This window comes from Ceratosolen solmsi, unplaced genomic scaffold, assembly GCF_000503995.2.
Source record: "Ceratosolen solmsi marchali unplaced genomic scaffold, CerSol_1.0 scaffold31, whole genome shotgun sequence".
Classification (NCBI taxonomy): Eukaryota; Metazoa; Arthropoda; class Insecta; order Hymenoptera; family Agaonidae; genus Ceratosolen; species Ceratosolen solmsi.
This window is the reverse complement of record NW_011948432.1, coordinates 2,812,411-2,828,409: the sequence shown is the minus strand read 5'-3', so window position 1 is coordinate 2,828,409 and position 15,999 is coordinate 2,812,411. Positions and strand designations below refer to the sequence as shown.

The following is a 15,999-nucleotide window of genomic DNA, read 5'->3' as shown; positions in this document are numbered from 1 at the left end:
GATTTTTAACTATTTGAAAGAATAGAATTTTTATGAATTACTGGATGGCAAAAAGGGACGAAAATTGTATCTTTTTAATTCATTGTGCGACGTGAGTTAATGTAGACAAATATAAAATGAAGTTACCATAACTTAATTTTTCTATCCGACAATGGAATTTTAAGCAGATTTCTCTATTACGAGTCCACGTTATAATTGCATAATTTTAAATATATGTCAATATAGTAATTTTATTTTCCCTTAGCTCTTATAAAATGTTTATACATACATATATATATTTTTTTAACTTGTATTTAATTTACTGTTTTACATAAATTTTTATATGCGCGTAAAAGACAAAATTCAGAACCTAAATACATGCGAGTTTTTTCGCTGACAAGAAAAAAAACCATTTCAATACACTAATTATTAAGCAAGTATCTCTTTTTTATAAATGAGATTATCTCGATTCATGCTACGCTATGTTTTTCTTGTAATTTAACAAAATAAACACGAAGATATTATTTCCTACATAGTATGCGGTAATACATAATAATCAAATCTAAAATATTAATTTTTTTTTCTAATTAAATTATTAATGTAAGCTATCTAATGTGACTTAACCAAAAAATTTGTCAGATACTATTGCAATAATCTCAATGTCTTTTTTATGTTAAAAGAGGGAGAGGGAGAGGGAGAGGGAGAGAGAGAGAGAGAGAGAGAGAGAGAAATATGTTTTTTAAGGGGTAACATTTTTTAATTTCCATTTTTGCATAATTCAGTCATTATCGTTCCACGTTGAATCAAATGACTAAGAAAATATTCAAATATGGACCTTGCATGAGAATTGTATTATATTAACTATGATTATATAACCAAAAGTTTCTGGTGAGAAATATTTTGGTATTCAATGCTTTGCATAGTACCTAATGTGCAACACACATTATACAAATAATATTATTTTTGGTACGGCGCTGTCGATTTACAATTACTGTTCGCATTATTTTTTTTTTGATATATAGATTTTATATAATTGTATATAATTATTAAATTAATTAATGCAAAAGACTATTTATTAGTGTCGATTCTTTGTCATAATTTAAAATGGAATAATAATTTTTTGTCCCACGTATTAACTGTATTTTTAACGAATTAAACAAGAAAAAATAGTTCAAAGTCTATTCAAACATTTTTATACTCTAATTAGCGTTTTGTGTGATTTATATATTAACCAAATTTTTTGTGTAATGCTATGGAGCAGAAAGGTCGTCGATCATAAACGAGAAAGAGCAAGGCAAGGATAGAATGATCTAGAGACTGGGTTAATCGGTAATCGCAAGGGCACTTGGCTTAACTGCTTGCCTTAACAATTTCGTGCCCTCAATACTTTTTTTAAAGCTTTTTTAAAAGGATTTGTTCATTTCGTATTATTTGTCGTATAGAATCCGTATGAATTTTTTGTTCATTGTTCGTCATCGCGAATATTTGACAAGCCGGCGATCCTCATGAAAGTCGATCGAAGATATATGCACAAAGATAGGATCTTCAATTCACAATCACTACGCAAAAGCCGGTAAAGTTGTTATAGTTATTTAGGGTAGGTGTCTGGGATCAGACGAAAAACCTCCCTTTGATGTTGGGTGGAGGTGTTGCTGCTGGCAAGTGAAAGGGTCAATGCAATTATTCAATATTACGCGCAGTGTTTCTTTTCTTTCCTTTATTAAATATAATAATGTAATAAATAGTTATTAATGATAAAGTGCGTGAACGAAGGTGTGAGCGAATAATTTGGAAAAGTTTCTTCAATTGGTTTACGTGCTGAGGAGAGTGCGTATACTCTCCATGATGTGAGAGGTGACGACTCCTTCCCTTCCGAGAAGCGACGCTGTATGTGTGACGGTATGCGTGAGAGCCGCCGCTGTCGTACCGAAGTCGTGCAATGGGGGACGACCGTTTGCAACTACTTGGTGTCGGTGTGATCCGTTAATATATATGTAGTATGACTCGATAATTTCACTCTCGATTATGTTAGCACTACTAGCGCGTTATTCGTTTAAGCTCAATTAACGGATTCTGATAATGTGGCTTCACCACTATTGTATTGTTAGATCGCTTACTGGTTGTGTATTACGTACGTTTATAGAGTGATGACACAGTGAGTTATGACTGCAGAGAGAAGCTTGAAGACTGAATAATGAGCTCGTCGTGTTAGTGCGTAACCGTTATTATACTAAACTGAGACAAAGACTGACTGGAGCGTGACAAGCGCAGTCCTTAAGCATTCTCGTGGTAATTTTTAGGTGCCGGTGGCGATCCGGTGTCTGTTGCTATGCCGATATTTGTCGTGACGTCAATAATGCATAGTTTTTGTAAGTTTCATTGTTACAATTCTTCGGAATTCTAGTCGTATATTCGAGTTTTTTCGGCGTAGAAACATTTCTCGAGTTCGTTGGCTAGTGTTTACAAAACAAATGTTCGCGCGCTCATACCTCTCCCACTCTTGTATTCCCCTTATCAACTGTTTGAATCCGTAAGAGTAGGGCTATTGTACTTCTTATAGAAGTTACCTACGATAATTTAAACAAAGCTTACTCGAGGTTACACGAGGTTCTTATGATTTCGTTTTTCGTTTCTGCAAAGTTAAATCCCTGTACTCAATGACTTGAGTGACATCAATAACAATATCCTTATGCTATTATTAAATATATTTAATTATTTGTTGATTATAATAGTCCGTTTTCTCCATTATTTCAAAATGATTTTTCCCATGGATGAAAAGTCTATTGAGTTTGTCGACATAAATTCATAACAAAACGAACATAAATCACTTCATGAGAACTGTGTTCTTTGCTCTACGGTACTCAACATTAATAAAAAAAAAAACCTACAAGTTACAAAAAATAAATTAAAAGCTGTGGTTGATGAGTTGTTATGTGAATTGATTAAATTCAAGTTTAAGATTTACGTATTTAAAATAACGAGTCTTATAAGTTTTTAGCACTATTAAATATGAAAGTTTTTTGTTTTATAATGGTTTTTTGAAATACCTTTAAATATAAAAATAATTTTAATGCAGTAATTATATGCTTAATGAAATTCGGATTAACATTTATCGATATTTACCAAATAATATCATTAGTATTTGTAGTGTGTTGAAGTATGTGTCAGTGTTTTATAAAATTATATTTATCATACATAATGAAATAAAAGGAATAATGTAATGGGCAGTTTTATTTTAAAAAGAATTCGATATCTTTCAATGATTTCATGATTCATAATCTAATATTACAAGCAATTTCGCAAATGAATTAGAATTTTATTTCATCAATATTTATAGGAAACCATTTTTTTTCTTTTTTCTTTTTTCTTTTTCTTTCTTTTTTTTTTTTTTTTTTTTTTTTTTTTTTTTTTTTTTTTTTTTTTTTTTTTTTTTCTTTCATATATTGAAATGCTTTAGTGACTGGATTTAAAATACGTCATATTGTAATAGCGACAGATTGTATTAATTTTTTGGCAATAACTTCAATTTGCAGATACTGGATGGCTTTTCGATCCACAATTAATTTAATATAGTCGTTGTAATGATAAAATTTACTTAAAAATAATTATTAATTGCAGTAAAATTTATGAGTTGAGAAAGTATTATAAACGTTTAAATTTTTTCGATTCTGCTGCTATTTCCGCTTTGCAATAAATTTATCATTCTGCGTTATGCTATTCATATTAAAAAATATCATAAGCGTATATACTATAAAATTTAAATAAGTTGTGAGAGCATTTAAATGAAATAAAACATATATATATCCGTCAATTGTTCAATAATGCTTACCATTAATGGTCTTTTTTTTCTTTTTATAGTCATACCGAAATCTAATATGATATATACATATATCACAGAAAGGAATCTTCTAACATATCTTTATTTTCTAGGTCGCGTGGATGTTGTTCGATCAGAGCGCCATTTTGACAGTGCACAATCACGTTATTACGAGGAATCCGAGAATATCCGTGTCGCACGACAAGCACCGGACTTGGTACCTACATATCAACGATGTGCAAGAGGAGGATAAAGGGAGGTACATGTGTCAGATAAACACAGCCACTGCGAAAACGCAATACGGCTATCTTCACGTTGTCGGTAAGTGAAAATCATATTCGATCGTTCGTACGGCGTTGAAGAAGAGTTTGATAGGAGAAATAAATATTTATGTCCCCGGGAAGGGAGGGGAGGGGGGGGGGGATAAACTTTCCTATAATTTGATGTCTTCTCTAGCGAGTAAAGTGCCGAGAGACAATTAACGTTCTCGTCTCCTCTATAATGAAAGAAGCTTAAAAAATGGTAAATTTTAGATAAAATGGCTTAACTTGAGTTATAACACTCATATGGTATTAGGAAATGCGATCTTTATGTAAAAAGCATTGCAGTTAAAAATAAAAGGAAATTTTTTTTTGAATTGTACCTTAACATATCACAATGAAGCTTTGGTTTTATGAATTTCCAATTGCATATAATGCTTTATCTTGTAAAAGCAACGTTGCGGAGGCTTAATAGAAAAAAAATAAATAAATAAATAATAATCAATATGTAGAAATCAATTAATATGTCGAAATAATGCTAAAAGATTGTTTTAATAGTTTGTGGAATAGTCGAGGAATCAACAACTTTATACTTACAAGTTTATATAAAGAAAAAGTCGACGGCGAATACGGTGACGCTCATAAATTAATTACAATGACACTATCGCATCTCTCAATCAAATTCGTCTTTCTATCTCGTCCTTCATCGAGCAACAGCATCGTCCTCCATACGTTTCGAACGAGGAATAAAGACATTCGTGATTTAATTAATAGGGCAGCGCGAGTGTCGATCTGTGCGTGCGCAAACATCCGACGGAACATATTAAATATTAATAAAAGTTTGGACGTTTCGGCCTCGGCACAGGGGGCACAACGGGGAGTGGGGGAACGGTGGTGACACAACAACAAGCGGTGTAAGTTAAGGGAGTAGGTAAAATGGCGGCCTAGTGGGGTGGGTGGAGGAACGAGGAGATAACTTAAAAGTGATAGGTGAGTAGTTAACGATGGAGCAATCAATGGGCTAGATGAATTGTTTCCATGGGACTCTCCATACTGACGGCGTGCACGTGATTTCTTAGCAGGAGGCCGACGTGGCTGTTGGCAAATGCGGGGGAACACGTAGTGAAGCTCTCGGTACGTACGCCTTGCACGATAACAACAGACAGCCGACATAATACCGCGCAGCTGCCATAACTCAATGTCGTCGCGTCGCGTCGCGTTCCGGAATGGGCCGCCGGTAAGTATATTGCACCAACTACGTGGTGTTCCGTCGCTCGAAAATCTATTAGATTTTTCCACTCGCGGCATGTGCGTGCGTGTGTGTACTTGCCAGCCTCGTAAATAAAATACAACCAGCTCGCGGAAGCGAGAGAAGAGGAAAGTATATCTGACTTTTATTCGATTTGGGTGCCAGCCGGTGAACCTAGCGAAAACTTGCTCGAAAACCGAAAACCTTCCCTTTCTTCCTCTGCGGTCTCTGCGTACATACACAGCTCAAGTGGACGAAGGAAGCGACGTAGCCAATGTTTCTCGATCATATAACGCTTTCGCATATGAGACTTCTTACCCCGTACGTACTCTTTTCGGTCTCTCTTTCCTTCAAACTCTGTATGCATCAACCGTGCATACAGAACCCACAATTCGTACCTCTGAGCTTCTTTCTCGATCTCAGATTCTTGCCTGGGCAACGTCATTCCTTCCCTATCGTTCTCCCTTTCGGCATACTCGTCATTGAAGGAAGGTTTAAAGACGAGAAGATCACCCGCTGCTTGGCCATGTTTACTTCGAGCAGACACTTTCATTGGACTTCTCTTGTCTAGCGGCTAAGGACCCGAAGCCACAATGTTGCCAAGTTCCAGAGATAGGCGAACGGATATAGCAATTCTCGAGAAAAGTTTTTAAAAAGTTTGTCTTGCGCTTCTTCTCCCATTTACTCTCTCTCTCTCTCTCTCTCTCTCTCTCTCTCTCTCTCTCTTTCCTTTTCATTTCATCTACCCATCTATCTTTTATATTCGTTTTTCATTTATCTCCTTTATTCTAGTTCGTTAAAGGGAGCAAAAACATTTTTACTCAAAGAAACACATTGGTATGTTTGTCGTGAACGGCCCCAAAATAAAGTAGCGATGAATGCGCGTGCGATGTTTACCACAAACGAACTAAACTCGTGAAGAACAAATCTACTCGGACTCTTTAAATACTTCAAAATTCGGGACACTCAAAACTACTTTTCTACATTGTTGATCACACAATTGCAAACGGTCAAAGTGATTACGGAAAATTAATCTACCGATTATTCTTTCTCTTATAAATTACATTTTCTTTCACTTGTCTCGTAACAGAATGACACAAAAATATTTTACACTTGATGCATCGTTTTATGTTTGCAATAATCAACATCGCAATTAACAAATTATCGGTTATATATTGAAAAATGTATTTTATTAAAATCAAGTATTATATTGTTTAGGGAAGAAAATTTTGTTTAAATTTTGATTTTACAATAATATTGCATTTAAAATATAGAAAAATTGTATAAAATAATTATATCAAAGGTATTAAAATAACAACAATCAATATTTATTTAAAGAATTAACAAACTGTCCAAATGTAGATTTCGTATACAAGATATATAAATAAAATATGTTTCAAATATTTATATTTCCTTGGAAAATAAAATCAGTTTGTATAATATATTATTATTGAAGTTATAAAATTTATTTAAATTAAATTTTATATTGTAAAATACAGCTTCGTTCATAATTAGCAATAAGATTTTTTTGGTAATCTTTTAAAAATAATAATGTTCGTACGCACTGATTTCGTACTAATTCGATAAATATAATAATTTAATATAGAAAATTATCGATATGGTTTTCATTAGATGGATCGTTACTTTAGAAAAAAAATTAAACTATCTGTTAAACGGGTTATTAAAACCATCATTTTTTTTTTTTTTTTTTTTTTTTTTTTTTGTGACGTGTACAAGTGACATTCATAGTTTCAGGCTGTCGAATCCATAATGTGTATACAAGTAATTTAATACGAAGAGGCGAAACAAATTCATAATGCCAAGTTTTCTCACACGTTTTCTTTAATTTATTATTTATTTGAAAAATAGAACGACCGAGTAATAGAAAAATAATATTTAGCAATCTTATCAAATTATCAATATTTATTAATTCTTACTTAGTTCAGTTTGTAATAATTTTATTTTTAATATTAATTTACTTATAATGTGCTTTTAGCATGACTCATTTTATTCTATCTCTTTATTCTTAAATTAACTAGGATTTTTCATTTTCTATTTATCATATAAAAATAATGTTTTCATTTGTCATCATATTCTAATAATCGCATCAATATTATTAATTAAAATGTATTCATAATTATGTATTATATACTTTATCTTTTATTTATCACGACATGTTATTTAACCCTATACATACATATAATTTGTTCTCTCTGATAGAAATAATATTTATATTTTGCAAACATTAAATGTAACAGTAAAAATTTTTTTTCCGTAAATGTTAAATTTTAAATTACCGAACAATAATTAAGGTTTCCATAGTTCAAAGCAAAATAATATACATCTTCTCCAACCGTATTTTAATTTTCACTGTTTTTATTTGTTTGTTTTATTTGTTGTGAAAAATTAATTCATTATATATATTTTTTATTTTATTTTCTCAATATTGTATAAATCGCTTTCAAAATTAATATTCTTAACCAGAATTTTTGATTAATAGTACTCATGCATTATTTGTGTATATTTAAAATATAATTTATTACACATATTAGGATGTTATTGTCGATAACAATTTTTTTATAATGTAGTATTAATCTGTAATAGGTTTAAATAATTTTGTACTGAATATATATTATATATAAGTCGTATTGATAATATAATCTGTTTTAATTATTCATAATATATTTTTGTATTAATAAACCATTTTTCTAATAATAAGAATAAGAATGAATTAAAATAAATTACAAACGCGTGTTAACTCACATGGATTATCATCATGAGTGCAAAATTATACTCATTAAGATACATATTCAAAAACATTACAAATATTATTAGTTTTGAACTAGGTATACAAATTTTCAGAAAGTAACTGTTCTTAAATAAAATTTCTTCGTACAGACTTTGATAGTTAATAAATCGTAGTCTCTAAACGTTTTAATTGAATATTCAATGTTAATTTATAATTTCAAGCAAATATAAGAAAAAAAATGTAGTTTGATAAAATGAGTAAATTATTAAATAATAACTTTGTAATTAATAGATTAATTTTCCATGCGAAAATTTTGTTGAAATTCGAACGATAAAATGTAAAAGCAACTATTTTGATATAGATAATGCTACATTTTATCTAAAATACCGAAATATTTCGTTTATGTTTTTGGATAATCAGTCATATATATCTAATACCAATAAACATAATGGTAACTATTCATATTATTTTGTATAATTACTATATCTATATTATATTTGAAAAATTATTCTTTCTTAATTACTAAGTAATCAAATTTAAGAAAGTAACATACCTATAGAAATACGTATAATGTATCAATTACGTTCAAGATGAAAGCATGGAATTTTAACTGATTTTCTGTATATATCAACAGGATGACAATTGAAATGCTTTTTCTGACTTTTTCAGTCTTCAATTTTGATACTTAAAGGCATGTGTAGGTGCATACGAGCGATCAATGCGTGAAACCTGTCGTAAAATATTAATTATTCCCATTTGATCGATCTATTTTTGTTTCTGCATTATTATTCTTTTTCGGACTATTTTGGATCCTGAGTCACTAATTTTCTGCTTTGCTCTTTCTATTTCTTATATATCTAATCTTTATAATTACAATTATTGCATCTCATAATGTAAACAAATAATATACATGTGCTCAACGTGAGCATATAAATGCGACAGAAATATATATATATATATATATATATATATATATATACATGTATCTGTATAGACAGAAAGAGAGAGCGCGCGCCTCTGTGAGATGGCGAGATGGCAGGTATGGGAGATAGTAGCAGGGATACCGTATTACAATTCATCTTACTTCAAACAATTTCAAACACTCATATTTTGAATATTTCGCAGAGATTTAAATTAAAAATTTTTTTCGTGATTATTTTGTTGATTTGAAGTTGATTTTCGTCAGTTTTTTTATTTTAATAATATGCTTCAATAATTTCGATTAAAATCATCAAAATAATCTAGTTTCATCTGAAATATTGAAGACCAATTTTTTCTATTTAAACGATTAATTGTACACTAGATAAAGTAAAGTAAGAAAATTAAAATTACAAAATAATATTTTGTTTATATTTTTTAGTATAGTTTATTGAATTGTTATGATATTGTAATCATTAATATATTATTATTTTATTAAAATCGAATGAAAATATCTGATCAAAAGATACATAAAATCAGTATCAATGTTTGAATATTGAATATTGAATATTTCACAGAATCGATGTACGTCACTCCCACACGTTCATGTCTCTTTGTATATTATGACAATGCTATGAGCATGGCTTAAAGAAAATTTTATCTAAATACTACACACAGAATACATAGAGAAATACAGTAGCAACAATAGTACCATACTTTTGATAAAATTACAAATTTTATTCTAGCCTATTATATATTACGTAATGACAAGTGAAAACCCAAATATTGGAACGAAACCAATGTAATGGTGATCGAAGCCACAATCTTCCGTTCTCCAGATGAATCCTTCTCTCGTGATTAAACTTGGAAATACTTATGTAAGTCTTAACAAGAACATTAATCATATCACAAACAGATCAGGAAATAAAATATTTTCAACGTCCCATTTATATAATATAATTATTTAATGAAATTATTATAAAATTTAAAAATAATATCGATGTTCATATGCAAATATATACCTACGTGTATTCACTTAGTTAATAATGTAATCATAAAAAAAAATAAACACGATGTGATCAACGTTGCATAAATATTTTTTAACAAATAATTGTAAAATTGTTTTCTATAATTTTATTAGATATATAAATTTTGTATTAAATTTTAAGACAAAATATATTATATTTTACAAACTCGTTAATAAATTAAAATTAAATATAGGTGAATAATTTAGTATTTATATTTTTTTTTTCAATTAATCAATTTTAATTAATATTCATTAATAAATTTTCCTGTTTAATTTCGAAAATATTTATATGAAAATAAGTTAATAATTTAACGAATTAAAGCAGCATTTAAAAGTAATTTAATATTATGAAAATATTAAAATTTTCAAAATTATATTTTACACAATTTACTATTTTACTGTTATAAAATATTATAATATCGTTTTAAAACTGTTATTAATGAGATATATAATACATAATGCATAATTTTCTTTTTGTTTGTTATTATTTGCACATATTGCTCGATTTTAGATATAAAACAAATGGAATCGTCATTAATCATGTACATCAATATCTTAAGAAAGAAAAAGTTTTGAAATTAATTTACAAAATATTTCTTTATCACTATTACTTTTATCCCTATAAAAACTTTTACATATTATAAGAAGTTAACTGACGTCATTTTTATATTGTGCATAACTAGTATCTGGTTTATCAAAAAAATATAATAAATAGAAATTTCTAACTTAATTATATGGCTTGATAAAAACATCATACCTACATATCTGCCTATAACGACAGAGCGAGAGAGAGCGAGAGAGAGAGAGAGAGAGAGATAGATAGTAGGAGGACAGGAGAAATTTTACTTCTATAAAATATTTACACAAACAACTCAAGAAGTTTTATGCAGTAAAAACTAAAGAATTTGTAGTCATAAATATTAAGAGTCAATACTTGAAATTTTTTGTAAAATATGATGTGATAAAATAACAAAAAGCTTTTAGTATGGGAATTGCTTTTTCTCTATAATTTCAGATTTAAATCAGTCTGTTTTATTGAAAAGATAAAATCTATATAGTTTCCGATTTTGAACTTTGAAACTTTAAATTGATTATATATATATATATATATATATATATATATATACATACGTACGCAACTCACGCACGAACATACACACACGCACGCACACACACACACATATGTGTACACGTATGTATGTACATAAATATGGGGACGAATATTACTAGTTGCAATGCCATCGGCCCAGTTCTTTTGCCTTATTACTGCTTACGTTCCTCTACATTACTTTTTTTGCTTTGACAAATGCACAAAAGTACATTATAAATGTAAAAAAATAAAGCAACTCTTTTTTCATTTCATTTAATATTAACATTGAAGAAAGATGTTTTTATTCGCAAAATAATTTTTCAAACTTTCCTCTCATCCAGCCTACCTCCGATAAACTCACGCGCATTTTAATAATCGCATGCGCAAAAACGACAACATTCGGTTTGGGAGACTAGATGAACTGTCAATTGCAATTGCAAGGATCGTGGGGGAAACGACGCTTGTAAAATATGCCCAAAACAAGATCTGTCAGTGGCAGTAGAGAGTTGGTAAAACTGCGCATGTACTTGCAAAATACACAGAAAGACACGGTTGGTGATTATATGCGCACAACATCCTCCGGGGATATATTCTTACCTTAGCTTAAGCGCTTATTATAGAATCGAAGTGGTTCTCGTACGAGGGGTGGGGGGTAGCCGGTTGGTAGGAGCCTTTCAAAATGTCATATCGGCTATTATGATCGTCCGTTCGCTTTTATATCAAATGACAGAATTTCGTTACCTTACAGTTTGCAATTCGGATAATTAAAGTGTGGAAAATAGTTCTCGCTTTCGAGGTCAAAATTTTTCAAATGTCAATAGTGATGAACTCAAAGTTAAAAGGTCTGTATTCATTAAGAGAAATATGTAGTAATGGGTGTTATAAAAGAAAATAATGTTCGAATAAAATTCATTAAAAACAATAGTTGGCAATTATTTATAATTTAATAATTCATATTATCTTTATTGGGCTATATTATAAACTGCTTTAAATAAAAAATCCTACAAAAATGGTTTGTCAATATTAAAAAAATATGAGGAAATATAAAAAGCAGTTATATAAATATCAAGAATATTTTAATAGAAAAAATCAAGTTGATGAACGTCTAAAAGTATTTAGTTTATCTAAAATTTTGTTGATTATCATCAGTATTATAATATTTCTGTACATTACAACAATATCAATTCAAGAAATAATAAATAGACAAGATATATAAATAGTTTGAAATAATTAGTTTTTTAATGCATTGAACAAACTATGGTTAGCAATAAAGATTTATACAATAATTTTGTGAAAAAAAGAAATTGAGCTACTGAATCATCTGTATAATTACCTGGAGAATTATAAAAAAAAAAAAAAAAAAAAAAAAAAAAAAAAATTAATTTATTAATTAAATAGATAAATAGTTAGTTGTATATGAATGTTGGTAGCTTTTATTGGTCTAACTATATTTTTGTAAAGAAAAATATGAAAATAAATTTTTTACTTTTTTCTTTAAAGCACTGAAGTAAGGTAACTGAAGATTAAAAAATTAGTAAACTTCCTAAATACATATTTATTATACAGCTTTGAAGCTTTTAATAATTCTTGTAAAATTAAATTATTTTTTTCCGTCATATATTTGTTTAATATGTAACTAAGATATTATATGATTAGCAATTAAACTGTCGCTCACTTCATTCACTTTAGTTTCTCGAATTGGAAACCTTATTTTAACTTAATAAATTTTCCAGCGCATTTTAAACTAATGGCACTCTATATAATTCTATTTAATTATTGTATTGTGAAACTAAAGTAATCAATGTAATAACAACATTTTTAGTGGATATATTACAAAAATAAAATTTACATTCACTTTTTTAATGAATGAATTGATTAATACAAAATCGTTTAACGCCTGAAAAAACAATAAAACATTAAAAAATGCATTATTACTTTAATGTTTATACAACCGATTTATTTATTGTTCATGCTTTTGAAAGTTATTTAATGATATTAGACATATTACAATGTAAAAGATTTCATTTACTTGTATTTAGAATTTATTATCCTGTCTACCACTTGTATATTCTTTCAAAATTGATCAATTAAGATATAATTCCAAGTAGTTCGTATACAACTGCGGTAATAAAATTATCGTAAAAAACAAATTAATGACGTAATGCGGAGTTATAGAAATATAGAAAAGGATGATTACTTTAATGTTTAACTATATATTAAGTATATGAAAAGAAAAAGATGTTGATTCACCTATTCAATGATTATTATAATAGAAGTTAAACTTTAACCAACATTTGTGTTATTTTAAAAATATATTTCTATTATATTTTTATTAGTTTCAACATTCTCAGATAGTATAAAATCTATATTATGACTGTTAATTTATATAGGATTATCTATAGAATCTAGAAATTTTTTCTCATCTGTAATTTGGAAACCGATCCCAATTATAATTTGATAATTTGAAATTGAATATTCATACATTGTAAAGTAATGAAAATTGAAATTTAAACTTCACTTAGAAAACGTAAACTATAAAATTTGATGTTAAGGCATAAAATATAACGCGAAAATTACTTGGAAATAATTATGGCAAAGATCTTTTGAAAGCATAAGCTATTGAAAATTTAAAACGATTGATTAATTGAGCCGAATAAATTAATTTTATTTTTAATTATACGTCAAATTAATATAAGTGTCAAAATATTCTGTTGCATATTAATGGTAACTGTTTTAATTGTTATATTACATAATTTACTTTTATGTTACTTACCGTTGAAGAATTATTTTTCACAAATTTTTTCAAATAATGATCAATATTTGTATCTTCAACATCCTTAATAGTTGTATTTTTATCTCCAGTTTACATAACATTACTACGCAAATCAAAGTTTATTTATTAAAATCTGCGGATAAAATATTATCAGAAGCATCAGGCATCTAAAATAAAAAAAAGAAAGAAACAAAAAACAAAAAAAAATGTATTACATTTCAAAGTAATATTCTCACTATAAGCAATACAAGCTTGTTAATTCCATATATATATATATATATATATATATAGATTGTGTGTCATGTAATGTTCCGTTTGACGAATTTTCTCCAAGAATTTGATGAAGTTCTTTCATTTTATTCTTTAATCGATAAAACATTATTTATTTTGCTAAAAGAATGTTTCTATTGAATGTTCTGAAAAATATAGTAAGAACTGAAAGTAATGATTAAGATACAGCCGGAGCACCGGCGCTCGTTTGTTATATTTTTACGACTTTCTTTTGTGTAATTCAGCACGAAAATCTTTCTTTAATTTCATTATTAATTACAAAATAGTTTCGCCGTACAAAAGTAAATTTCATTGCGATAGCGAATAACTCCAACGTCCGAGTGGATGTTAAAAATTGCCACACGAATAAAGGGAATTGGCTTTTGATAAAAGCATCCGCACTCAATCTTCGCAATACGAGGCTCGTTCGCAACCTCTGCCAAGTCTAACCTAACACACATCCCCATAAATACACTTGTAGCATATTCCAAATATATATTTCTGCTATCAAAATCAGCTCATAAAATATTCCGTGTGTTATTTAACGTTTGAGCGTGGAGTTTGGATCGTGCGAGGACTGTAGAAGAAAGAGGAGAGCACTATAGGCGGATAAGTCATCCGATGTATTGTCCGTCTCGCCTCCTCGCCTGTAAATCTTCGTTGACAGGAGCCTCGGCGTTGCGCACAGGTTCAAGTTAACGTGGCATAACACAACAGGCGTGTCGCCTGAATAATGCATTAACAGCTTTGCGCGGCTGTAGTTATAACACGTGGAGTTTGCCGTCCAAGGCGGGAGAAAAGCACTTGCAACGAGGTCACCCTGTTCAATCTGTGCTTGCTCAACAATTTCTTGACACCTCCACTACCAATATTAATGCAAAATATCGGCAAGCATCTGAGGTAATTCATAGAGTTGTCTGATTACCGAACGCCAATTTCTATCTACACTGTTTTTACTACTGGCTGACTTTGCCTATTTCTCTCATTCGCCACTTCGGCTCCCATGTCAGTCCGATCAGGCCTGATTCAGGCAATACTACCACTATTGTTGCAAATTTTTTCATTTTCTTCAATGACGTTTTCTTAAATTTCTTCTCACGTGATAATTCATTTTCAGAAATTCAACGATGCATTATACTTTCGTTACTACAGTTATTTAATATTCAGAATTATAATTGTCGTTGAAAATGGATACGGTAATATTATAGGCTAATTATGTGCAAAAAATATTAAAATACGTGTGGTTTGAAATTTTCAAGCTTTAGAACTTTTTTTACAAACATTTTAATATGCGCTTTTTTTGTAAATATTATTTATAGCAAACGTCTATATATTTAATAGCTATAATTTACGTGTTAGTTATACCGTTCCCCAACTTCTCTCATTGTCACAGGAATTTATCAATCTTTGTAGTTATGTATTTTAAATAAATTAAATGATAATTACGAATTAAAATTACGTACTTAACGTAATTTAACAATTCAGTTAAGTTATTAACCACGGTTGAATAACGAATAGTAATAAACAAACTAATGCTATTTAAAAGTAATAAATTAATCTTTAAGTTATTAGCACGCATACACACAAACTCATTCTCTGACTCACTCGCATATAGCCGTTTGTTCAGTTTAATGGCAAACCTCAGTTAAACTATTTATTTCTAATAAGAGATTCACGTTAAAATGAAAATACATTTAAAGTATTCTGTTTTTACTTTAATCTACAAAAAAAAAAAAAAAAAAAAAAAAAAAAAAATTATATATATAAATTATATATAGAATAGCGCAATTAAACAAAACAGTTTCCTTGAAATACAATATACAATAAATACAATGCTTTGCCTGAAAATTTTCAGAGGTTTACAAGT

General features: G+C 29.0%; 1 protein-coding gene across 1 annotated transcript in view; it reads left to right on the top strand.

The window, feature by feature from the left end:
• Positions 1 to 15,999, top strand: part of LOC105364400 (lachesin) — a 182,799-nt gene that overhangs the window by 60,739 nt on the left and 106,061 nt on the right. Inside the window, exon 2 of the mRNA XM_011502313.1 lies at positions 3,910 to 4,117. Within this exon, the coding sequence (XP_011500615.1) occupies positions 3,910 to 4,117 (208 nt within the window). The remainder of the gene's footprint in view (positions 1 to 3,909; positions 4,118 to 15,999) is intronic.